This window comes from Phocoena phocoena, chromosome 14, assembly GCF_963924675.1.
Source record: "Phocoena phocoena chromosome 14, mPhoPho1.1, whole genome shotgun sequence".
In the NCBI taxonomy this organism is placed as follows: Eukaryota; Metazoa; Chordata; class Mammalia; order Artiodactyla; family Phocoenidae; genus Phocoena; species Phocoena phocoena.
Window position 1 is genome coordinate 9,367,035 of NC_089232.1, and position 27,036 is coordinate 9,394,070.

General features: G+C 46.0%; 1 protein-coding gene across 1 annotated transcript in view; it reads right to left on the reverse strand.

Annotated features, from left to right (window-relative positions):
• Positions 1–237: 237 nt before the first annotated feature.
• The window catches only part of NCAPH (non-SMC condensin I complex subunit H), a 35,872-nt gene continuing 9,073 nt past the window's right edge, over positions 238–27,036 (reverse strand). The window contains exons 2-18 of the mRNA XM_065891143.1: positions 26,519–26,699; positions 26,284–26,374; positions 25,491–25,583; positions 25,032–25,170; positions 24,430–24,554; positions 17,586–17,775; positions 16,413–16,504; positions 15,458–15,663; positions 11,538–11,686; positions 10,804–10,910; positions 10,112–10,234; positions 7,569–7,679; positions 5,964–6,137; positions 4,885–4,998; positions 3,567–3,655; positions 3,000–3,075; positions 238–297 (exon numbers count right to left, since the gene is read on the reverse strand). Of these exons, the coding sequence (XP_065747215.1) occupies positions 238–297; positions 3,000–3,075; positions 3,567–3,655; positions 4,885–4,998; positions 5,964–6,137; positions 7,569–7,679; positions 10,112–10,234; positions 10,804–10,910; positions 11,538–11,686; positions 15,458–15,663; positions 16,413–16,504; positions 17,586–17,775; positions 24,430–24,554; positions 25,032–25,170; positions 25,491–25,583; positions 26,284–26,374; positions 26,519–26,699 (2,120 nt within the window). The remainder of the gene's footprint in view (positions 298–2,999; positions 3,076–3,566; positions 3,656–4,884; positions 4,999–5,963; positions 6,138–7,568; positions 7,680–10,111; positions 10,235–10,803; positions 10,911–11,537; positions 11,687–15,457; positions 15,664–16,412; positions 16,505–17,585; positions 17,776–24,429; positions 24,555–25,031; positions 25,171–25,490; positions 25,584–26,283; positions 26,375–26,518; positions 26,700–27,036) is intronic.

The window sequence follows — 27,036 nt, forward strand, 5'->3', positions numbered from 1 at the left end:
GCCTAATCAAGGATAGTAAGGACTCTCTCCTCCCTCCTAGGTGGTCACCACAGAACAGAAAACTTTAATCAAGGACAGAGCATCAGGCAGCTGGTTCCCAGACAGTGAAGGAGAGAAGAGAAGAGCAGCAGACACACAGCGCAGTCAGCTGCAGCCTTGCCACCAGCCCACGGCACTGAAGCACCAAGTGCAGGCATCCTGGCCACTGAGGAAGCACGGGCTTCTCTCCCCGCGGACTCAATCCCCCTGCCGCACCAGAACATCTGAAAGGTCCTCAGTTCCTTCCAGCTTTAGATTCTGAAGGAAGATCAAACACACATGAACCTTGGTGTCCACAGGGTACAAGAATCAGAAAACAAACTCGGGGGTAACGAGGTGGTGACTACAAAGAACGAGGTTTGTCCCATGACTATAAGTAAAACTGTCACAGCAAATATAATCTGCATGAAAAAGCTGGTTCCAAATCCTTGCCAACTGCAGGGGGAAAAAAGCAAGCCTGCTCTGATTTCCACAACAATCTCCGTCAATGGTCTAAGAGCTAAGCTCTCGGCCCTGGAAGGAGCTGTGGGAAGCGATAGGGAGGCCACGAGGGGCCATGGCACACGTGTATCAGCCCTGCCGTGCATGACCTTCTCCAGGCCCTTCCCTCACTGCTCGGGAACCTCAACCCTTGGCGATGGCCATGACGGCCACGCTCTCCCTCCCATCTCTGCACTGGCCTTTTCCCTGCTCCCACTGCCTCCCCGATCCTCCCATCCCCCGGATCCTTCACCAGCCCCAGGCAACCATCCCCTCAGGACTAAAGAGCTGTCAGAAGCCCTTCCTCACACGGAAGCCCAACTGCACCAGGACCATCGCTCCCTTGCCTGGCACTGGAGGTAGGCATGGTGTGGTGGCACACCTTCCTCTCCTGCTAAAGATGGAAAGCACAAACCTCACCTCCCAGGTGACAGCTGAGGGGGAGCTCGTTACCAGAGCGGTAGATGAAGAGTCCAGATGGGCGTGAAAACCTGGGAGCAGGCAGGCCTAAAAGGGGTCACGTTCTGGCACAAGGTGTTGTAAGATTTCTCTTGGTGGCTCTAAGCTCTGAGTTACCCCAGATCCCTGCAGATTATCTGGTGACTGTTGGCCAGCGTTACCAGTCAGATCTCAAATAGCCCAAAGCTCAGCCCAACAGGTCATGGTCTATGGGCCATCTCCTTATTCTTCAAATGCTGAGCCCCCTGGGGCCCCTTAGAGAGATTTGGTCGCAGCAAAGCAAGAGAAGCTGGCTCTGCCGCTGGGGGAGGCGGGGTGGTGCCAGAGCCAGAGCACACGGACCTCAGTGAAGCCTCGAGTCCCTCATGCTTTCCAGCCGTGTGTCTGCTTGGCCCCAGTCTACTGGGAACTGAGCAGAGGTGCTGAAGCTGCTCTCTCACAGCAGAGACACGCGGCCCAGGGCAGCACTGATCCTCCAGCTGCTGCGACTGAGTGAAGTCACTAACACATAGAATTTGGACTCAGGGTAAGTTTCTGAGCTTTGGTGGCACCCGACATTTTAGGGGACTGCGTGGGCTAGGGGAACACACCCAGTGGGAGAGTCCACCAGCACCTATGCCCACTAGGATGCTGTGAGATTCCAACCTCACTCAGAAAAGCTTAGCAGGGACTTCCCTGGTGGCACAGTAGTTAAGAATCCGCCTGGGACTTCCCTGGTGGCGCAGTGGTTGAGAGTCCACCTGCCGATGCAGGGGACACGGGTTCGTGCCCTGGTATGGGAGGATCCCACATGCCGCGGAGCGGCTGGGCCCGTGAGCCAAGGCCTCTGAGCCTGCGTGTCCGGAGCCTGTGCTCCGCAACGGGAGAGGCCACAGCTGTGGGAGGCCCGCGTACCGCAAAAAAAAAAAAAAAAAAAAAAAAAAGAATCCGCCTGCCAAGGCAGGGGACACGGGTTCAAGCCCTGGTCTGGGAAGATCCCACATGCCGCAGAACAACTAAGCCTGTGCGTCAAAACTACTGAGCCTGCGAGCCACAACTACTGAGCCCGTGCTCCACAACTACTGAAACCTGCACACCTAGAGCCCATGCTCTGCAGCAAGACAAGAAACCACAATGAGAAGCCCACACACCGCAACGAAGAGTAGCCCCCACTTGCGCAACTAGAAAGCCCGCGCGCAGCAACGAAGGCCCAATGCAGCCAAAAATAAAAATAAATAATAAATAAATTTATAACAACAACAACAAAAAGCTTAGCAGCGTTACTTTGAACGTGTCTAGCCCCAGCACTGGTGATGCTCACGGCATATGCTACAGCCCAGCCCACAGTCCTGGGGACACTAAAGGACACCAAGTCTCAAGCAGCACCAAACGCGTGTGCTTGCTGGCTGCCTCGCTGGGGTGCCTCCTGGGAAGCGTCCACCGGCCCCTGAGAAGATGGGTCTCGCCTGCTCCTCAGTGACTGCCCCACAGCCGCTCAGCCGTCGGCTGGCCCGGCACAAGGAGGAGCCGGCACACTGTCACAGTCAGCACTCCTGCTGTCTCCCTCCTGCGAAAGACATCTCTAGTCCCGAGACATCCTTCACAGCCCATGGCGGCTCAGCATTGCTGGCGCTGCCTCTACGTTTCTGCTCTCTCCCTGAGTCTGTTTCCATCCAGCCTCATCTCTCCCCTCTTTTCTCCGCCACGTTTCCCGCGTGTCCTGACGTTAGCACTGGCAGGATTTGGCCTTTAAAGCCTTTGACGCCCAGTGATGCAAAAGCACCTTATGTTTCAAGTTGGGAACTGAAAGATCACAATTTCGGCATCTAAAATTTTCCCATTTGGGTCCTCCTCATAATTTTCATTTCTAATCATATCTGTTGGCCTTTTTATGTTTTTTTTAGGTGTCTGGTTAATCCTGTGGGTTGAAGGTACTACATAAGTTGCTGTATTTAAGATGTCCTATGAGGCCGCTCATGAATAATAGAAAGCTCCAGCAGGTTGACACAGAGAACACGCCCACGCTTACCAGATTTACCCACCTTTTCATTGGCTAAATGTAGCAGACATGCAAAGGCCAGAGGTATGGAGAGGTTCTGAGCCATGAGGGGAGGCAGGCTGTAAAACAAAGAAGCTAGTAAGTATTTAGCTGTCACTGCAATTCCAGGAACAAAGGCTCTTTCATCAAGTATGAATACACATGGTCAGTGAATAAACTAGTGAGAAATAAAGAAACATTTCAGATGCCTTTTAGAAGCAGGTTTTTCCAGTTTCTTATTTGGAAATAAAATATTTCCTGTTCCATTCCAGCCACTGGTGCAGAAAAATGCCTTTTTAAAGGTGGGCTACATTAACTCATTTATCAATGCAGAGAAGAAACAGAAAAACTGTGAGAAGTGTGAAAATGGCAGGTTGTGTGCAGAGGGGTCTGTCATACCAACAGCCTGGGCTGGCGCTCCCTCAGCTGGGGCTCGGAGGAGGAGGGGGCTCGGGGGAAGAGGGGGAAGGGGGGGAGTGGGGAGGGGAGGGGAGGAGGAGTGGGGAGGAGAAGGGAGTGGGGAGGGGGAAGGGAGTGGGGAGGGGGAGGGGAAGAGTCTGTTGGCAAGCACCTCTTCTGCAGGTCCTTTGTGAGCCCACTGAGCTTCTTGTCAGCCACCTGTACTGGGTCCCCTGCTTCTCCATTTTCTCTGTGGTTTGCCTGACAGAAGAAAGGACACTTAGAGATCAGACTAGACCCAGTTCACTTTTGAGAGAGCAACATAAGCTTATAAAGCTGTATCTCTAAAAAGAAAAGCCTACATCAGAATGAAACCAAAACAATTTCTTCGGTACATTTTGAAGAAAAAGGATCCATAGAGGGACCCAGTACCTCAGCCCTAGACCCTAACACTGACATCGACAGGGGTGGGGGGTGGGCGGGCGGACAGGACTGGGTGATAATATAGATGAAACATTGATAATGGGCACTGAAGTGGTCATTGACTATACTATTTTCTCTCTACTTTTGAATATTGTCATTAGAAAGAGTTTGTTTAAATAAATCTATAATAACCAGAATCCCTGGAGGACAGGGTATTAGGAGTCATTTAAATTCAAAGGTTAAACAGAACCCTCTTCCTACTTTTTAAAAAGTACATTTCTCTTATATTTGCATCCCATCCCATTTTAATTGATAAAACCCTATGAATATGACTGAAGCTTTATCTGACATCCAAGACTACAGCTCAGGGTCCTTAATCAAATCATGCATTTTCACTTCTCAACCAGCAGGGGAAGGTATAATAGAATGTGTTGAGTTTGGAAAGCTCAGAACATTGTCTGAGCAGATGTCTAGAAGAGGAGATGGAAGGATTCTAGTTAGCCAGAGAGTTCCATTTAGTTGGAACAAGTTAATCAGGGTTTCACTTTGCTCTAAAGGAGAGACAATTTGACAGCATCATATATATACATATATATGTATACATAATATATATAACTACTTTCCTACTTTCCCAAATCAGAATTATTAGATCAAAGAGCTTAAACATTTTAGGGTACCTGAGATGTTAGAAGCTGCTTTCCAAAAGGGTTATTTATCAACTTAATTTGCACCAGCAGCGAATAAGTACTCCAGTTCTTCCTCTAACTCCATAGTGAAAAATGTTGTTTAATTGCTAAAGCTGTTATTTTAAAGCAGCATAAAGATGCCATCATTTGTATTTTTTGATTACGAGCAAGACTGAGTAATGTCCCATACACTAGTTTACCATCTGTATCACCTTTTGTGTGACCTGCCTGTTCATATACTTGGTTCATTTCAGAGGTGTGATGTCTTTCTTGTATTTCTGAGTGAATGCTTTCCACGTTAGCGCTACTCATCTAGGAGCTCAGACACAAGCCGCACCCTCCTCCATGCTGGGCACCTACAGAATGAGTGGAACCCGTTACCTCTGCATCTGCCTGCTTGGGGATCTCCATCAGCAAACTCCACATGCTCTGCTTCAACTTCTTCATGTCCATCTTTTTGGCAGCCTTAGCATACTGAATTTCAATTTTATTTACCTGAAATAGGTATGTGACGAGTAAAAAATAAGCATAAGAAAGAAGCATTTACCACCAGCTCTTTGTAAAAAGAAAGTCTGGAGTTCAAATAATGAAAAAATCTAGTTTATACCACAAAGTTATAGAGCTTTCTTTGGACATACAGAGTCCTTCATTTCAATCTAATTTATTTTTGATCAAGTACAGTCTTCGTTAAGGATATCCTGGAATTCCAGTGTAAGAGATAAGTGAATCAAATGTATATGAAAGCACCAAGCCTGTCACTTGGTAGGGAATAGATGCCTGATGTATGATAATTTAATATGAGTTGAATCTGGCCAAGATTTTCCAGAGCCAAATAGCTAGCCTTACCCAACCAGCATAGAAACCCATTTTCTCTGCCTGCACCCTTCATTCACATAGTTTGCTTGTGTGACTGGCTCACCCCTAGTCATATGGCTTATCACAATCTTTGGAGAGATGGCTAGTTCCACACAAACACAATTAGCATAATTAGTCCAGTGGCGCAGTGGTTAAGAATCCACCTGCCAATGCAGGGGACACGCATTTGATCCCTGGTCCGGCAAGATCCCACATGCCACGGAGCAACTAAGCTCGTGTGCCATAACTACTGAGCCTGCACTCTAGAGCCCGCGAGCCACAACTACTGAAGCCTGCGCCTAGAGCCCATGCTCCACAACAAGAGAAGCCACTGCAATGAGAAGCCCATGCACTGCAACTAAGAGTAGCCCCTGCTCATTGCAACTAGTGAAAGCCTGCGCGCAGCAATGAAGACCCAATGCAGCCATAAATAAATAAATACATAAATAAATGAATGAATGAATGAATCAGCCACTTAGAGAGCAATGGGTTAAAATCGAGAAGGAAAACAATCAAGCTCAGACCAATGTGACTCTCGTGAAAGATACAAATTAAACAGATCTCAGGCAAACAATATCAGATATAATTCTTGGCTTCCTCTTTACCTTCTGGGGCTCAGCTACCAGATTTGACTCCCCGTAAGTGGTGATATCTAATCCTTGGACTTCAGGCGCGTCATCGTTGTCTTGTGTTGTCATAGGTGGATGGCCAGAATGGTCAAAGGTCCCAACTGGTCCCACAAATAAGTCATCTGACTCTTCATAGTCACTGTCAGCAGCCTGAGCAAGGAAATAGCTCTTCAAGTTCGGCAGAGCTGTTTGAGGGGCTTAGAAATATCCTTGAAACAGATTCCGTACACAGCAAGAGCAGAGCACCCGAGAGTTCGTGACATTGAGTCAAACCTAGAATGGACTTCTAGGTCCTCTAGTCATCTTCCTGTTGCACATACACCCTACTAGAGAGGCATCTGTTAACTAAGCCCTCTGGAGTGAGAGCTAAAAGGAATTCAGTAATCACAACAGCCAGTGTCCCTCTGCTTCTAATGGATTTAGGATTTCATTTTACAGAAAGCACTCCTGAAATACCAGAGACGTGACCTGTCGGCTGGCCACAAGCAGGGGTCCTGCTGGGAGCCAGTGAGAAAGTCATTCTTGGACTGAGCCCAGCAGGAACAGACCAGGTCTCTGGGGTGGGACCCAGGAACTGGGTAACAGGCTCTCTGGGTGACTCTTAGGCCTACTGAGCTTGAGGAGCACCAGGCGAGAGGCCAGTCTGGATTTTTACTAAAATGTAAAAACCGGGCTGTCCTGGTGGCGCAGTGGTTGAGAGTCCACCTGCCGATGCAGGGGACACGGGTTCGTGCCCCGGTCCGGGAAGATCCCACATGCCGCAGAGCGGCTGGGCCCGTGAGCCATGGCCACTGAGCCTGCGCGTCCGGAGCCTGTGCTCCACAACGGGAGAGGCCACAGCAGTGAGAGGCCCGCGTACCGCAAAAAAAAAAAAAAAAATTAAAATGTAACAACCTGATTCTCTTCCAAGCAAGAAAATAAGGTGAATAAGCTATTCTTCCAATTCTTTCCCTTCTCCTCACTTGCAGGGACACAGATGGAACCTAATATTTCCCCCCTTTCTGTTATATTTCCATCTGCTCTCTCATTCATAGAGTCATAGAAGGGATTTTGAGATTATTTAGTCTAACTAAGATCTAAAGATGGGGAGTAGTTTGTACAAGTTCACAATGTGAGAACCAAAATCAGAGCTACAAACCTGGTCCCCTGAGATCCACCCTCTACACTTTCTTTTTCCCCATTAGGACACACCGTCTTCACATGTCTATGTGTTATGTCTCCCCAGCCAAAAAATATTAGCTTGTAAGAGTAAGAAAAGTGTTTCTTTCCCTTTGAAATCCCAAAAGAGCCAAGATAAGTGCTTTGTACAGGCTCAAGATTCCATCCACATTTTGACGGTTTACTGGAGTATGTCCACTTTTTTCCTGTGTACAGAGTTTAGAGTAAGGCAGGCCAAGGTTCTGGCTGTTGCCTCCGCTCTGCTCAGTTCTCTGATGCCTGGGGCAGGGCAAGCATCCACAAACCCCCACCTGATTCAGAATTTCCTATAGTCATCTGCCATACAGGAAAGGGCAAGGAGGGAAGCAGGAGAGAAACACCCTACTGCTTAGAAGGGAGGACAGAACTCTTGCCCCCGTTTACCTGTGGTCCAGGGCAGAAGTTGGAGGTGTCATTAGGGTTGTTGTAATCATAGTCGTCAATTTCTTCACAATGCTCGGTCCCTGCCCTCTGGCCTTGGGCCATCTTAAGTAACTAGAATGAAGGAAAAAACAACTGCAGAAAGCAATTTCTAGAAAAGCAGCTAGTAAACTAGGTTGGGGAGATAACCTTAGTTCCTACGATCATGTCCCAGAACATTAGGGTTTTAAGGGCTCTGAGAGGTCATCTAATCCAGCCAACTTCCAACTAACCACACAACTCCACTCTAGAGCAAGCCCAGTGCAGCAAGGCTCCGAGCCACCTTCCATCCCAAATACACCAGAGCAGCCGGTTTGCAATTAGGTCTGCACACAACTTTATTTGAAAGTGTTCCTTCACTAAAAACAAAGCCACCTACAACTATCTGAAGAGAAGTCCACTTGTTGCTGCTTGAAGAATTCTGACAGAAAACTCAATCACTACTTTAATTCACAGGCAGCTGGTCCCATTCCTGGGCCATCACTGTTCCCCACATAGCTACAGGGAGAAACCCCAGCTCTGCTCCCTGCCACCACATCTGCGGCTCTTGTTCTGGCCGTGAGGGCCTTACAGAGCAAGTCTGCCTCCTCTTTTGGAAGTGCCTGTCGACCAGAGCCCTTCAGATTTGCAGGCCCTTAGGCCACTGATCCTTATCTGGGGTGTGTGTCTTTGGGGTGAAGGAAATGGAATTAAAGGTGTGTACAGTTCACAGAAGCACATTGAATATTTTAATATAAATATATACTCCAAAAGTAGCCCCCCAAAACCCCTCAGTGGTTTTGTATTACAAATCCAAAAATAAACAATAGATATTTATTAAGAAATGCCCACTTTCTTCCACTTTCCTTCATATGACACAACTTCTAGATCCCTCTCCATTTAGAATAATACTCTTCTCTGGAAACACTCTAAATTGTCCATAGTCTACAAGAAATGTTTCAGGAAGGGTACGTGACCCCCCTCATGTATTGGCTGGTTGCCATTAGAATCACCCTTTAAGATATTAAACTGGATGGGTGGTTGACCTGTATAGTCTCTAGCCAGACTGAGTGTTTAATAGTCCAGTGTTTACTTTCCAGTGTTTACTAGCCATCGTCCAAGAAGGACACCTCCTGGAAGGACGAGGTGAGGAATCTCGGGATCCTGCTGCCTGGCTGCCCTACTACACATGCAGGGAAATTTGTCCCTGTGGATAAATCAGAAGCAGTTCTTTCCTCTATAAGAAACAATTATGGAAAAAAAAACACAGAAAACTCCTGGAGTGCAAGGATCAAATGACTTTGTTCTACAACCTTCACATCTGAATATGCAAATTACCACCTAAGCCACATTCTTCAATGTTCATAGTACGGGCCTGAGGAAGGAGAAGGTGGCTTGTGGCCATGGAAAGCAGCTGGAGCTGGGCCGGGCTTGGTGGAAGGGTCCTACCTCTCCCTTCAGCTGCCCAGCAGCCTGGCTCTGCTCCTCCGCCCCAGGGCTCTATTCTCTGATTACAGCAAGCAGCTGCTGGCATCTAACCGATACTGAACCATGACCACAGTTACTACTACTGCTGCAACTCTGTATCTCTCTGCATTTTTTTTCTTTTTTAAAATTGAGGTATAATTGACATGTAACAGTAAATTAGTTCTTTCTGCATTTTTAAGAGTATTTTTGCTAAGTGAACAGTATTGATTATAAAGAAAATTATGAGTGTTGGATTATAAAAACAGAATGTGAGATATCAGCGAATTCAGGGAACTGTATACATATCATTAAGCCTTGTGGAGAAACAGGCAAAATAAGGAAGAGGAAACTGTAGACTGTTTGTATACTTGATACCACAAGATTAAAACAACCAGGAATGCAAATGAGTAGAGGGTCCAGATAAAACAGAACTTAGCATGACCCACTGCTCGGTTACCCTGGCAACGGGAACACCCTCTTGCTGCTTGGCATCCCCAGAGAGGCCACAGGCAAATGAAGTGAATAGCGACTGGGGTGCACACTGGCTAGTCTAGAGAGCTCACCTGAACAGTCATAGAAGGAGAGCAGGCAGGCTGTGCAGTGCTAGGGAGCCCCCGAGGACTGGCACCTACGTCGCCCTGCGTGTCACAGTGGGCTCACGTCTACACCTTGATCATGGGGAGGCAATGTGGGCTGGGGAAAGCACCTGGCTAGTAAATCCACAACTATCATGAGAAGGTGAAAGAATCAAGAAACAACTAACAGCTTGTAAAAAAGCCTGAACAAAAGGTTGTTTATCCCCCTTGCATTTTGGCAAGTAGGCCAGAGTGTCCAGAAGTCCAACCAGGTGAGGTATTTCCAAGTCTTGAGTGTGCATCTGTCCTGTGCGTTTTTCCCTCCGGCTCTGCCTTACCCATGCGATCTCCCGGTAACTCCCCTGGGCTAACGTGAATTCCTTCTCACGTGTTCTCCTTCTCCTGAAGGGCGCTGACAATCACACTACCCGCCACTTGATACCTCTGATGCTAAGAACAGGTTCAACAACCTAAGAATAGCCTTACCCTGGTGCCTGGTTTGAGATGCAGCTGGACAAGATTTTCAGTCTCATAGTGGAAATCTGTAGGAAGAGTTGTGGCTCTCCAATTCTGGTTCTCCAAAGTGGACTTGGTCAGAACAGTAGCAGCCTATTAATTAAAAAAAAAAAAAAAGGTAGTTTTTTGGCATCTTTAATAAAAATGGTATATATATACACTTTTTTAATTTTTTTGGAAGGAGCTTGGGAAGGGTTTGAGCAGCACTAATCTTCCTACTTCTGTATAAAGGAGTGATTCTGTTAGACCTTATTCATATTGATTCTCTCTGCCACTGAGTTTGGGACTATTTCTTAATTCATTCAGGGATTGAGGGAGAATGAAGCCATCCATTTACTCTAAGAGTTAAATTTATAATGAATTTTTTTTTTTTTTTTACGGTACACGGGCCTCTCACCGCCACAGTCTCCCCCGTGGTGGAGCACAGGCTCTGGACGCGCAGGCCCAGCGGCCACGGCCCGCGGGCCCAGCCGCTCTGCGGCATGCGGGATCCTCCCGGACCGAGGCACGAACCCACGTCCCCTGCATCGGCAGGCGGACTCCCAACCACTGCGCCACCAGGGAAGCCCTATAATGAATTTTTAAAAACCACATCTAAAAGGGAAAGAGGAGTGCAAAGAGTAATTTAAGAAAGCACAAATGATAATAAATCCAGCACAAACCTTTGTTTTTCGAAAATATACATCAAAGTCAATATCATCGTCAAAGTCGATTTCAAAGTCCTTCTTTGTGGTCTTCTTTCTGTTCTCTGAGTGCGAGGTAGTATCTTCTACAGAAACGAACACAGATGTCAACACTGCTCACTTCTGTGGCCTATTTACTCATCTTGCAAGATCACTTGACAGCCTTACCAACCACAAGACAGCATTTGTGTCTGAGCATCATATCAGCACTAGGAAAGGCAAATCATACACCTAATATTTATCCCTATAATTTGTGTTTTTGACAAGAAAATAATACTAAAAAGATATGCTAATTAATCACTTCTTTTCAAAGAGAGAATGCAAACATTTAACACTGGCACAGCACTGCAGAGGGCTGCGGAGTGCTGCCGGTGCAGTAACTCACATGGCCCTCTGGAGCCTGGGGGTGCATTCCCACCTCTAGCCACTGTTTGAAGTCACATGGGTGCCGGGGGAGGACAAAGTCACAAGCCAGCTCTCCTGACTCTGGGGAGGGTCCACTCACTCTTCCCACTCACAGGCTTCAGTCTTAACTGACCCCTCATCCCAGGCCAGGCCAACTGGCTGTCCAACCAGGAGGCTGCGTATCTGTGTATTTCTACAGCTTGTCAGGAGGTACAAGACAGTGACTGGCATTTCCCTTCTTAGGCTGAACTGCTGACTGCTGGTCATCTGCACTATCTCTTCTTAGAGTTCTGTCTAGAAGTACATACGTTTGTGCCGGAGTCTAAAGCGCCAGTGATCCGGGCCAGCCCACATCGACATGGTTCGGGGGCTAAAGTAGGAATACTCTCCAGGTTTCATGGATAGAAGGGGACACAAGCTCCAAACGTCTCCATCCCCGAGGGGAGTCATTTCTTCTCTGCAACACATGTGAAATCATGTTTTAACATGTCCAGTCATGCACGTGTTGATATATACAAGACAACTGTGTATTTACACGTAAAGCAGCATGTGACGCAGCTGCAGACTCTACCTACTTTTCCACAAATGGGCAACATTTCTAAGAGTAAGTCCAACATAAATACTTCATCATTAATAAGCCATTAGTTTTTTTTTTTTTTTGCGGTACGTGGGCCTCTCACTGCTGTGGCCTCTCACGTTGCGGAGCACAGGCTCCGGACACGCAGGCCCGGCGGCAACAGCTCACGGGCCCAGCCGCTCCGCGGCATGTGGGATCTTCCCAGACCGGGGCACGAACCCGTGTCCCCTGCATCGGCAGGCGGACTCTCAACCACTGCACCACCAGGGAAGCCCAAGCCATTAGTTTTTACTTCATCAGTGCTCTTGCTTCTCTTCATTTTATAATACGATCATGTCTATATAAGTACTTTAGATGTTTCAAAGTGCTTCATAAAATGAAGTTTACCCATTTGAGAGACAAGAAAACAGAAAGAAATTGAGTTTTTATATAAGACTGAACAGCTAGTAAAAGCCAGAACTGGGAGCTGGACACCATCCCCTGAATCCCAGCCTCAGGGTCTTTCTACACACAAGGCTTCCTGCCGCATGACATGGTAACCACGTTCCTTCTTCACCATGCTTCCATAAATGAGGGCTCCACTAACACTGCTGTAGTTCCTACTGAAAGTGAAAAACATGTTATTCTAATTTATGTTCCCCACATGATTGGGGGCCCCCCTTATAATCTATCTGTTAAACCATCTAGCTTTACTCTTTGCTGTGTGTGAAGTGCCTAACTGGCCCGTCTAGCATGGCAATTTGGGGTTGGTTTTTCGCCCTCTCTGCAAGGTACTAGAATGTGTGAGGTAGCTTTCACCTGAAGGCCCCTGCCAGGTCAGGAAGCCTATTAGTGCTGCTGTAATGCCCTCTAAGGGTAACGGCAGTGAGGAAACTTCACACAGCGAGGACCTTTTCACCTGTATTGAGCCGTATATAAAAATCTCCTTTACATCAAGCCTATGGAATAAGCTAAAAATGCTTTAAAAGAAGGAATTTGCCTTTATCTATAGAATTTTTTTTAAAAAACCAGTAAACTGTATTTGTATATTTACTGTGTGATGAAAACTTAATTTTTAAAATTAAACTATACTAGGGACTTCCCTGGTGGCACAGTGGTTAAGACTCCTCGCTCCCAATGCAGGGGGCCCGGGTTTGATCCCTGGTCAGGGAACGAGATCCCGCATGCCCGAATTAAGAGCCCGCGTGCCACAACTACGACCCAGCGCAGCCACGTTACTAATTTAAAAATTAAGTTAAAATATACTTAAAAATCCCCACTTCTAGCCTGTAACTGCCTAGCCTGTGTTGTTAAGTAATAACTACTGCATTGTACTGCATTTCCCCCAGAGGGAGAAGGAAGACAGCTTCAGGAGCATCCCCACTCAATTCTCAGATACTCTCCCGTTAAAGCAATGGCAATTGGGAGGGCAATTTATTGGGAACTTACGGGCAAAGCTCTAAAGAGCCTGGCTCCCATCTTCTGAGAGTCTGTGGGCCAGAACCAGACTGAGGCCCTTGGGGCTTGAACTCTAGCCTTTTAATAATTCTTTCAATACACAATGCTATGTGGCAGGCACCCTACTGGTCCCAACTCCCCCACTCACCAACTAACTTAATCCACAGCCCAGCCCTCCATCAGGCAGGCTTCTCTCTGCCCTCTGGAGGGAGTCTTTGTTTCTTCTACCCACCCCCACAACCACAAGTCCCCTCCTTCAATGTAACACCAGCTCAGTCACGCTGCACTACCACCCGCAGGTTAAAGGTCTCCCCAGCTAAGTGCTCCGGGGTGGATCCTTCCATCCACAGCTCATTACGTGCAGCCAGGATTGGCCAAGGGTGCTGGGCAATTCCCAGCTCCACCCCATTTCCTACCCTCTCTAAGCCTGTTTCCTCACCTGTAAAACGGGGATAACAGGACCTAATTATAGGGTTGTTGTAAGGATTAAGTGATTGTACTTTATATATTATATAAATTATGTGAAATAACTCAGGTAAGGCACCTGGCAGAGTGTCTGGCACGAAGTCAGGATAATAATGAGCTCAGTAAACATCAGATACTACTATTATCATCTAGTCCCAACCGTTCACTTTATGCGTGAGAAAACAAAGACCCCAAAGATCATGCCACTTGTCCCACATCTCACAGCCATCCACAGCAGGGTCAGGCTTCGTGCAGTGCAAACACTTGCTGAGCTCCCAGGAAGCTCCCTATCCTTATGCCACGGGTAAGGATTTCAAGATGGACAAAACCCTAGACTAGAACCTAAGTCCCCTGCCCCTAATGTGCTCGCTCAGTAGGATGGAGTCTAAGATTTTTTTCTGTCTGGAACTGGGGAGAGAAATGGAGACTTTTGTTCAAAATTTGTTCAAAATAACCATCTATGGTTATACGGTTACAACAAAATAACAAAATGGAAGTGACTAAAGTCCTTCACTACACCAGTTCCTCAGATGTCACCTCATTGTTTAGCAAAAGTGATAGCTCTTCTCTGACATTTGAAAATGGTATTAAAAGAGCTCATCCCTCCAAACTGCCTACCATTTCCCACTTCTCAGAAGATAGGATGGGAAAAGGGACAAAATCACAGGTCTGGTAATAGTAAAAATCAGGAGAGGAGGGTTCTAAAAGGGCCTAGGGGGGTAATTTTTCCTTGAGGTCCAAACTTTCAGCCCCTTGACTTCTACTCAGATCTAAAGAGGCATTATCGACCTAATCATTCCCCCCATGGGCAGACAAAGTGAGCTCAAGAAAGCAATCTCATCCTGGAGACACTCAAGCAACGCTCTTGAAGGGATCTTTGCCTCGGTGGGAAATTATACTGGACAACTTCTAAAGTTTCGCACATACTAAACCAGCTTGCCTGTCCCCACTCCCAGGTTTTCCAAGCTGCTGCTATAGGCACAGGGTTATCAGAGGATCTGTCTGTTCTAGTCTCGTGGAATCTGCTACACCCAGGCCCATTCAAGACCTTTAGAGGCCCTCGGCACTGCAGGATTGTGGGATCCTGCTTGCAGATCATATTCAAAATTAAAATAATACTAACCTATTAAGTACACATAATAAAGGCCAACAAAGTTCAGATTGCCTTATGGCGCTATTAGACTAATCAAGAATCTAAATGACTAGAGGCCAATCCTACCATCTCCCACACCCCATATGCTCATTTCTACATGCTTTTTTAGTTTTCCTTGCTTTGCTCATCCCCGGTCTACCTATCTAATGACCAACACTGCCCAGACCCATCTCTGCCCTTTAGGCAGGGGCCACTTTCTTCTGGTAATCAACACATAAGCCTGTTTTCTGTCTATAACTGATATGGAGTGATTCAGCCAAAAGCTAGACCATGTGCAGGGTGTCAAAAGGGAGCACCCTCCATGCTACCAAAATGGAGGTGGTGAGGACAGCCACCAATGAAGTAGCTACTATAACCCAGCACTTTATGTATTTTAGTTCTATGCTTATGGACTCCTGCAATGTCAGGATTATGACCAATAAGTGGCTGAGCTGACATTCAAAGGCAGATTGATTCCATGGTGAGTCAGAATGGCTCAGCCTGTGTGACAACAGAGCACAGAAGCCCAGCCAATCAGAGAGACAAAATTAGAGTGTCCCAGCAGGAAATCTGGGAAAACTCCTACGGGAACATTCCAGTGGCCCTGAGCGCCTTACTGGCAGCTCTGAACGTGGCAGGGCTCCTTCCAGCTCCCGAACTTGGTGTGATCCCCAACTGCGGTGTAGTCCGGTTCATCATTGGCATCAAAGTCGTCCTCCAAGGCCCCAATAGGGAAGTCCCCGCAGTCGCTCTCCTCCACCTCGGCATTGATGTCAAACACCTGATCGTTCTTCTTAAACTTGTCCACCAGGGCCGACACCGACTGGAAGGGACAAAGAGAGCCCCCAGTTCTCTGCATTCCCGTCACCACCCCCGCCACTGCTGGAGGACCCCCCCCCCCGCCACTCCCCGGAGCCAGTGTTCTCACGACAGCAAAGCGCTGAGGAAGTTTATATTGTGTGGCACAGGACGAAGCTGTATTGTCGTTAGGCACATTTTGTAAAACATGGAACAGGAATCTACATCCTTTAACTACATGTTTAGAGAAGACAGTTTTCCATGGAAACCATTTATTTTGGAGGTTGTAGTAAGTAGGCTAAAGGGGGCCAGGCTAAAAATACACAGAGGAAGGCTTTACACGTGATAATTTCTCAGGAAACTCTGTGCCAAGGGACTCAACCCTGAAGAGGAGGAAATTCCTCAAGCTTGACAGCAGCCTAAGAGACCAGAGGCCACTGGGACAACCATGTTTGAGAGTAAATCTGATAAAAATCGTGCACCCAGGAGTGGAAGGACTGCCTTACCCTGGGGAAGCAGACATGAAGCTGATCCCAGTACTCTAATCCCAGCTGGCTAGTGAGCCTGCTGCAGCACACACCACTCCCACCCCTGCCCCAGGGCTTAGTCCGCACAGAGGAGCCAAGGGAAATATTTTCTGTACTGCTGGCTAAATAAAAACGATGCCACAGTTTTGGTTCCCATTGGGCAGAACTAATCTTAGGCCATCTCACTGAAACCACGAGCTGTTGGAGAAATGCCCAGAGCCCTCAGAAGTCCAGAAATTGACCACACCTCATTATGTGTTTCACTGTCCCATTTAGTGAACTGGAACCCCGCCAGGGAAGGGCAGATCTGACGGTCTTCCACACACTGCTGCAGGGGCGCTGGGAGGACAGGAAGATCACAAAGAGGGTTCAGAGCAGGATGGAGACACGCCTCACCCCCTCAAGATGACCAGGGCAGCACCATGGAGGGAGGGGCACGGCCACCTCCTGTTTCTCGGGAAGAGGCTGGCTGGCAGCCGATCTGTTTGCAGACCACTCTCCTAGCAGAGGGCGCGCACTCAGGCACATGCCCACACTAGAGGCAGGCTCCACACTGGCATCCCAGGAATGAGGAAAACACTAGAGCAGAAACCCAAAGCACAGACTTTGACTCTGAAATCGACTCTGTGCCCTATGCTAGAGTTGGGAAATCAAAAACCCATCCTTAAAGCATAGTAAGTGCACAGCCAATTGTGCAATGCCACTCATTCTAGTCCCAAATTAAACTAGGTATAGATTACCTACCTCAGCTGAGTGCATACACCTGGACAATTGTTAGTACAAAATAGTTATACTCAGCAAATTTTAGACAAGAATAAACAGGAGAATGGGCCCCGTAACATCTGCGTAGCCCTGCAGAGGGGAGGAACCATTTCATGTACACATGAAAATCATTCCACGGGAGAACAGCGCCTGGCCCTCACACCACCCTGGGCCTGTCCTCAGAGGATCTCCCAGAGGGGGGTGTGGAAGGGGGGTAAAGTCACTGCCAAGCCTGTATGAGGGACTGACAACAAGACAGATCTGTTCTTAGACCACCACGGAGGATTCTGAAAACAGTTCACAAAGCCCTCTTCTCCTCAGGATCCCCTGGGTTAGTAACAGGCCTCTGGCTCAACAAGTCTCGTAAAGCCCCCCTCCCAAGTCCAAAACTCTGACACTCCAGGGTGACTGCTAGCAGGGCACCTGAAGGACGTGGCACATACAGACCACGAGCACTGGCTACTACTGTTGAAGACTCCATGCTGCAGACAGGCTGAAAACTTAGTTTCTCCCGAAAAAATGCCCACTTTGTCATTCCAGAGGAACCTTCTGGGCAAATAAGCAACAGAAGAGCATGATGGGCTTACTACACCCATGGTTATGTAGAAACTTCTCTGATGACGGAACTGCTCTGCTAAAAGGCATCACGTGGACCTACCTTTTAAATCGGTCATTTCCACCCAACCTAAATCCGGCAAGTCAAGAGGTTCTCCAGTGGAGAGAGTCTGGACATCGGAGGGAAAGAGCAGCTCACTTCTATAGTCGTGGCAGTGGAGGGTGGAGAGAAACACCCCTGCTGTACTGCACTCATCAAACGAGGCTGCTGTCTTCTGGAACATGGGATCAATCTGAGCACAAAAACAGAGGGAACCCAGAATTATGGGATGTAGCCATAGGAAATAGAAAATCTCATTCACTGGACCCTGCTCATTCGCAGCTGCATATACTGGATTGAAATGTCTCTGCACATGATCAAAAAAGGGGGAGGGCCTTTCTAACTGATCAGGTAAAATCCCATCCCAGTTCAAAAGGAGGGCTGTACATGGTCAGATGGATAAATGTACACAGTAAATGGTGACAAGCTTATACCGTGTCAATCTGTTTGTTTACAAACAACCCAATCAAAAAATGGGCAGAAGACTTAAATAGACATTTCTCCAAAGAAGACATACAGATGGCCAACAAACACATGAAAAGATGCTCAACATCACTAATTATTAGAGAAATGCAAATCAAAACTACAATGAGGTATCACCTCACACTGGTCAGAATGGCAATCACCTAAAAATCCACAAACAATAAATGCTAGAGAGGGTGTGGAGAAAAGGGAACCCTCCTACACCATTGGTGGGAATGTAACTTGATACAGCCACTATGGAGAACAGAATGGAGGTTCCTTAAAAAACTAAAAATAGAACTACCACTTGACCCAGCAATCCCACTCCTGGGCATAGACTCAGAGAAAACCATAATTCAAAAAGATACATACACCCCAATGTTCACTGCAGCACTAATTACAATAGCCAGGACATGGAAGCAACCTAAATGTCCATCAACAGAAGAATGGATAAGGAAAATGTGGTACATATATACAATGGAATATTACTGAACCATAAAAAGGAAGGAAATTATGCAATCTGCAGAGATGTGGATCGACCTACAGATTGTCATACAGAGTGAAGTCAGGAAGAGAAAAATATTGTACACTATCACTTATATGTGGAATCTAGAAAAACGATATAGATGAATTTATTTGCAAAGCAGAAATAGAGACACAAACGTAGAGAACAGAAGTATGGATACCGGGGGGGAAGTGGGTGTAGGATGAATTGGGAGATTGGGATTGACATATATACACTATTGATACTATGTATAAAATAGATAACTAGGGCTTCCCTGGTGGCGCAGTGGTTGAGAGTCTGCCTGACGATGCAGGGGACACGGGTTCGTGCCCTGGTCTGGGAAGATCCCACATGCCGCAGAGCGGCTGGGCCCGTGAGCCATGGCCACTGAGCCTGCGTGGTCTTGTGCTTCATCCTAAGAACCCCAAGACTCATGGGATCCTAGCATGACCCCCTGCCTCCTCTGCCTTTTGCTCCCTGGCCTGTTTTCTGAATTGAATCATTAACCAGGACTGCAACCTCTCTGTATGACCAATTCCAAGTGCCCCTCTCTGACAACCACCTCTTGTCTTTCCAGACTACACCTTCTCCAATGCCAAGATGCCTTTGGTCCCATCAGGCCCTACAGTCTACTGGTCACATGGCTGTCCTTCACACACCTCTTTTCCCAGCTAAAATTCCACAAGCAATGATCACAACCACCCCCTTGCCTACACTCTCAGCTCCAGCGCCCCTTTCAGCTGTGTCACATTCACTCAGCTAAACACAATCCTTTGTTAAATCTAACTTTCTGCCTACTCCATGCTTGCACCCACACAGCCAGTCATGGCTGGAGAAAGACACAAAGTCATGGAACTTCCCTGGTGGTCCAATGGTTAAGAATCCACCTTCCAATACAGGGGACGCAGGTTCCATCCCTGGTTGGGGAACTAAGATCCCACATGCTGCGGGGCAACTAAGCCTGCGTGCCACAACTACTGAGCCCATGTGTTTTGGAGCCTGTGCGCCACAACTAGAGAGAAGCCCATGCATCACAACGAAGAGCCTGCGCACCTCAACGAAAGACCCGCATGCTGCAATGAAGATCCCATGTACCACAACAAAGACCCGACAGAGCCAAAAAAAAAAGATATAGTCATGCTGACTGACCTCACTATAAATCCATCCTCCAGTGCCCTCAGGGAAACCCTAAGTGTTGTCTAGCCATCAAACTACATTTCCCTAGTCCCTCCACTCTCCCATCTTCCTAGATGACTCCCTACTACCTTATCCTCTCTTCAAACCTCCAACACTTTCCTCCTCTATACTGTCAGTTGAAGATCTGGCTTATTTCACTGATGGGGGTGGGAGTGGGGGGTGGAAGGGGAAGCACAACCAGAAGTGAATATCCAGAATGCACCCATGTGCACACACTCAAGCCCCACCTCTCATCAGCCACTGTGCTCCTCAGACAAGCCCCATCCAAGCCATCCAATCCTTGCCCTTCTCACCTGCTCAAACACCACCCTAGAATTTCTCCTCCCTTTTCTGTGCCATCAATAATTCCTACTCCACTAGACTGTTGCCATCAACAAGTAAACATGCTGATAATTCTCCCATTTAAAAAAGCAAACAACAAAAAGGCATTTTTCACAGAACTAGAACAAATAATTATAAAATTTGTATGGAAACACAAAAGACCCCAAATAGCCAAAACAATCCTGAGAAAGAAGAACAGAGCTGGAGGATTCACACTCTCGGACTTCGGACTATACTACAAAGCTACAGTAATCTAAACAGTATGGTACTGGCACAAAAAACAGACACATAGATCAGTGGAACAAGATAGAAAGCCCAGAAGTAAACCCATGCACTTATGGTCAATTAATCTATGAAAAAGGAGGCAAGAATAAACAATAGAGAAAAAAATGATCTCTTCAATAAGTTGTGGTGAGAAAACTGGACAGCTACATACAAAAGAATGAAGTTAGAACACTTTCTAACACCATACACAAAAATAAACACAAAATGGATTAAAGACCTAAATGTAAGACTGGAAACCATGAAACTCCTAGAAGTATACACAGCCAGAACACTCTTTGACAAATTGTAGCAGTTATTTTTTTGGATCTGTCTCCTAAGGCAAAGGAAACAAAAGCAAAAATAAACAAATGAGACCTAATTAAACTCAAGCGCTTTTGCACAGCAAAGGGAACCACTGACAAAATGAAAAGACAGCCTACTTGACTGGGAGGAAATAATTGCAAATGATATGACCGATAAGGGGTTAATATCCAAAATATTTAAACAGCTCATACAACTCAAAATCAAAAACAACAAACAACCCAATTAAAAAATGGGCAGAAGATGTAAACAGACATTTTTCCAAAGAAGACACACAGATAGCAAACAGACACACGGAAAGATGTTCAACACTGCTAATCATCAGAGAAATGCAAATCAAAACTAAAATGAGAGGCCTTCCCTGGTGGCGCAGTGGCTGAGAGTCCACCTGCCGATGCAGGGGACACGGGTTCGTGCCCCGGTCCGGGAAGATCCCACATGCCACGGAGCGGCTGGGCCCGTGAGCCATGGCCGCTAAGCCTGCGCGTCCGGAGCCTGTGCTCCGCAACGGGAGAGGCCACAACAGTGAGAGGCCCGCGTACCGCAAAAAAAAAAAAAAAAGACGATAAACAGGGTCTTCCCTGGTGGCGCAGTGGTTAAGAATCTGCCTGCCAATGCAGGGGACACGGGTTCAAGCCCTGGTCCAGGAATATCCCACATGCCACAGAGCTAAGTCCGTGGGCCACAACTACTGAAGCCCGCATGCCTAGGGCCCATGCTCCGCAACAAGAGAAGCCACTGCAATGAGAGGCCCGTGTACTGCAGTGAAGAGTAGCCCCCACTCACTGCAACTAGAGAAAGCCTGTGTGCAGCAAGAAAGACCCGATGCAGCCAAAAATAAAATAAATTAATTAAAAACAAAAAAAGACCACAAATAACAAATGCTGATAAGGATGTGGAGAAAAGGAAACCCTTGTATATAGTTGGTGAGAATGTAAATTAGTGCAGCCACTATGGAGGGTTTCCAAAACACTAAAAACAAAACTACCATTTGATCCAGCAATTCCACTCCTGGGTATATATCTGAAGAAAACGAAAACACTGATTTGAAAAGATACATGCATCCCAATGTTCACAGAGACATTATTTACAAGAGCCAAGATATGGAAGCAAACAGATGTTGCTACAATTTAAAAAAAAATTTTACAATTAAAAAAAAAATTTTTCTATTAAAAACAATTTCAGTGAACATTCTTGTACCTGTTTGCATTCTTCTGGGAGTATATTTGTAAGAAAATATACACACACACACACACAATGGAATACTACTTAGCCATAAAAAAAAAATGATGTTTCGCTGTTTGCAACAGCATGGCTGGACCTCAACATGGCTGGGGGTTATTATGCTTAGTGAAATAAGCCAGACAGAGAAAGACAAATACTGTATGTTATCACTTATATATGAAATCTAAAAAGTAAAACAAAGGAATGTATATAACAAAATAGAAACAGACTCAAAGATATAGAGAACAAACTAGTGTTTACCAGTGGGGAGAGGGAAAGGGAAGGGGCAAGATAGGGGTAGGGGATTAAGAGGTACAAATTACTATGTAAAAAATAAATAAGCTACAAGAATATATTGTACAGCACAGGGAATAGAGCCAATATTTTATAATTTTAAATGAAGTATAATCTATAAAAACTTTGAATCACTGTGTTGTACACCTGAAACTAATATAACATTGTAAATAAACTACACCTCAAAAATAATTTTTAAAAATTAAAAAAGAATATACTGTGCAAATATTCTCATGTCAATAAATACTACATCATTCTTTAAAAAAACAAAAACAAAACCAAAAAAACACAAAAACTCAGGACCTTACTTTCCCTTGCCATTCCATTACTCTGCCCCAATTTATAGCAAAACTCTTCTAAAAAACTGCCTCCCTTCCCATTTATTTCCCCCTGCCCAATTCATTTTGAAAAATTTCAAACCTACAAGAATGCTTAAATAGTAATATGAATCTCTGTGTAAATTTTACCTAGATTTCCCAAAAGGTAACATTTTTCATATTTGCTTTCTCCCTGTACATTTTTCATATTTGCTTTCTCCCTGTAATCCCATATTTGTAAAGCAAATATGAAAAATGTTACCTGTTGGGAACAGGTAACATGTAACAGGTAACAGGTAACGTGGCTCTATTCCCTGTGCTGTACAATATATTCTTGTAGCTTATTTATTTTATACATAGTAACTTCCAACCTTCTTGGAAGTAGATATTGCAAGACTTTGCCTCTCTGGCAGTTATTAAGCTATTGCCACTCAGCTCCAAACCTACCTTCTATACTTTGCTCTGTGATGCTGGACTGGAGACCACACTTCAGCTGTGCCAGCAGCTCCCTATTGGGCTCCACCAAAAGGGGGCACTAGAGGGAGATGGCAGGGCTGGAGGAAGGAGAAGGGACAGACTTCCTTCTGCAGGATTCCTGTTCCTGGGAGTGTCACCCAGCAGTGATTCACCAACCCAGCAGCAGCAGGTCCTACCTGGGCAGTAGCTGAATTTAACTTGTACTTTTTCCTTATACTCACAGAACCAACCTCGCTGGGTGTCAATAAGAGACACCAGCACCAGTGGGCATTCCCTCATCAGACATCTGGGTCCTGGGCCCCCAAGCCCCTCCTCCAAACTCGGGGACACCAGCATCAGCCAAGCAGCACCCCTTCCTTGGAGGTCTGAGCTGCAGCTTCCCAGGGCCCCTTCACTAAGCTCACCATGGCCTCAGGCTGCCACATTTGACACGGTTGACCACTCCATCCTCCCTAAAACACTCATTTCAATACCACACTCTCCTGGTCTTCCCCCACCTACTGGACGTTGCTTATTCAGCTCTCTGAACTGTGAAGACAGGGGTATCCGGGCCCAGTCCTTTTTCCACATACACTTATTCCCTTGGTGATCAATTCCAGTCTCGTGACTTTAATTACTAAGGTAAGAGAAAGAAAGAGAAAGGTAAGAGAAAGAAATAATCTAGTCCATCGTTGGTGGGATGCAGGTTAGAGAAAGAAATAATCTAGTTCATCGTTGGTGGGAGAGTAAGTTGGTGTAATCTTTTTGTGAGGGCAATGGAAATTTCATGTCTCAGAATTTTCTTACAAATATACTCCCAGAAGAATGCAAACAGGTACAAGAATGTTCACTGAAATTGTTTTTAATAGCAAAAAATTTTTTTAATTGTAGCAACATCTGTTTGCTTTAAATTAACTGCTAATTTATAAAGAGGCCTCTGGTACCATGCCTTTAAGAAGATTCCTCAGGATTTGCTAAATCATGTAAGGTTGTTTAGAGCATGGACTCTGGAGCCAGACCACTTAGTTTCAAATCCCAGTTTACTTACTAATTACGTCATCTAGGACAAGTTACTCCACAGCCCTGAACCTCAATTACCTCTTCATAAAATGTAGCAAGGATGTTGTAAGGACAGAATGGGTTAACACAGGACACGGGCCTTGGGCAGCACGGTGTGCCTGGTAGACACACAATAAATGTTAGCTGTCATCACCACTGCTGCATATACTACAGAAGAAAATTAATATTTTAATCAATGGGTTTTCTCAGTAATTTGCCATCTCGTTCTACTCAATCATTCTGAAATACTGAGGGAAAAGCAGGGACCTAACCCTGTCAGTCTTCGCTGTAAAGCTAAAGGATGACAATGCAGAGACACCAGTTGAATATTTTACTCCCTGGAGGCCTGAACAAGCACATAGCAGCAAGTTTCTGCCACTGAGCCTCTGAATTAGTCAGAGACTACACTGGGCACACAGTTTCTCACCTCACACTTTCGATCTGCTTCGGAGACGTTGAGGTTGTTTATATTCGGCTCGATGGTTTTGTACAAGTGCTTCTTCCTTGGCTTTGGAGCCTTCTTGGTTGTTCCTGTTTCGGTTGCACTTCCATCTACAAGGAGTAAGACCGTGCACTGCAGGGGCTGCTTCGGAGCACGTAACTGAACTTATCAATTCAAGTTCTTCAAAACTCTAGAGAGTGATCGTAATTAAAACACATGCCATCCGCTCAAAGCAGCAGGCACGTCTAATCCGCAGCTTAGGGAGAAACCAAACTACTAGATTAAGTATTTGGTTTCTGATACAAGTCAATTTCCAAAGACTCCCCAAATCAGAAGCTCCCTAGTTGGTGATGTTTACTCAATCTTGTCTAAATAAAATCTAAAAGCTTTTATAAGGTCCTTCTCTTTTCCAAAGAAGAACAAATCTAGTGTTTGAGTATCTTCTCAAATATAATTCTGAAAATACCCATGTCTTCAACAGAATGAGAGAAGTGAATTCTTGTGACTTCATTTCAGTATGTTACTCAAATAACTACCTGCAACACCCTTTAAAAAAGCCCCTTACATCCAGATCCCAACCCATGTACCTGCACCATGGCCCTCTTCTTCTTCGGGAGATGGTGCATCCTTGCCCAGCCCACCAAGGACTCTGTATACATCAGCATGGACGGCATCTACGCGCACAGCATAGATCTTGGTGCTGGCATCCAGAGTGCCGGCAGCCACCTAGTCAAACAAGCAGAGCTGTACTCACGGTGATCATAAAAAAGGAGCAGCTGAACGGCAAAACAAAGTGATCTGCATAAAATATGTACTAGCCCTTAAGAAAAAAATGCAAAAGATTCCCCTAACACAGGGAATAAAAAAAAATAACAGATATTTTCTCTACATTTCATCAGTTAAGGAAAGAAAGTAAAGTAGCTAATAAAATGTCTTAAACAAGGAAGGCTCTCATGTATTTGTAGAATTCAATTATTGTGCTATGCTAAGGATTAGCAATCACTAGCATTAATGCAGATGCAAGAGAAGGTGAACATCCTTCTTACTTTAAAGTTGGTCGGTTCGGCATCTTTCTGTTTAAGAATCTCTGACATAAAATCAATCAAGTGCAAGCCAAAAGCATTCTTGGTGGTGATTTTCTGAAAACAGAAAGTTTTAGAAAGGTTTTTTATTTATAGCCTATGCTTACATAAATAATGCTACCCTGTCATGGGAAGCTAAACTTTTAAACAGGAATATCCCACATCTCAACACAGATATCCATTCCCACAAACATCTGGTGATACAGCTAAATCCACGTGTGTACTTCCTCATTCTCAAGGTCTGGAGTGACAGCACACAATTCCTGAGTGTTCCTGTGTGCAGGTCCTATTCTAAGCACTGACACAGAGGGGCTCAGTGACCCTAAGAACAACTCTCAGGCAAGGACTATTCTCATTCCCATTTTACAGAGGAGGACCACCCTGCAGCACAGTGGCTGAGTGACTTGCCAAGGCCACGCAGATTTGTAAGTGACAGGATTCCAACTCAGGCTAGATCTAGGGCTCACAATTAGCCCACAACCCTACTATCTATCTACTATCTAGCTCCAAAACTACACTATTAACCCCTAGTGTGCTGCCTCGTGACACACCACAGGGGGCAGGCAACTTGTCAGAGGGACACCAAAGGTCTATAAGAAACAGTAAAACCACATTGAAAACACCAGCACTGAGAAGAGTCACTAGAGAATAAAAGTGCACAATCACTGATCATGCATTCTCTACAGAATCAAGAGGACTAGATCTCCTCTCTGATCAAGCTGCAAAATCGTCACTGCTTAAACCCGCAGATACTCACGTTTTCAGCAGACAGTTTGATACAGGTGGAGTAATGCTCAGTAATCTGCGTGTTTGTAAACTTAGGAATCGTAGCTGAAACATCAACATTCCTAAAGGAAAAAAAAAAAAAAACAACTCTGGCAAGGATCAACGACACTGGATCTTTTCAAAATCTAGACCCAGAATCCACAAGGTATTGTGGTAATGCAAACCCACGTAACCCACCACAACAAGGCAGCCCAGCGCCCACTCACCTACTGGAGGGGGAGGCCAGCAAATGAGGCGAGTCTGTGCTGAACTGCAGGTCAAAGACCCTGGAGCGCCTCCGCTGCAGCCGCTCCTTCTCATCGTCATTCTGAGGAAAGTCTTCAAGGACTGGGGTGCCAGGAGTATTGAGAGGGGCCTTCCTGGGCAGGGCCATGGAGAACACCTGCTCTGAGGGTGAGGAGGTGCTGTGGTGGCATTCACGGGTCCCTGAAGGAGAGTTCTTCATTGTGGCTGACAGCAGTGGAACAAAACACTTGCTCAGGAAACCTTAAGCAGGACATTTCCTACGTCTAAACAGGGGCTGGGACCTGTCCTAGGGTGGAAGTTCACAGCACATTTCCCACCAAGATCTTTTCCAACTCTAATATCGTATGGCTAGAACCTCTGTAGTTCGGGTTTCTTGGGGGGTGATGGGTTTCTGATGCTCCTGCCAATCTGGACAAATATCCCCTGTGCAGCTACTGTCAACTGACAGTATATCCACTGTGACAAATATCCACTGTGC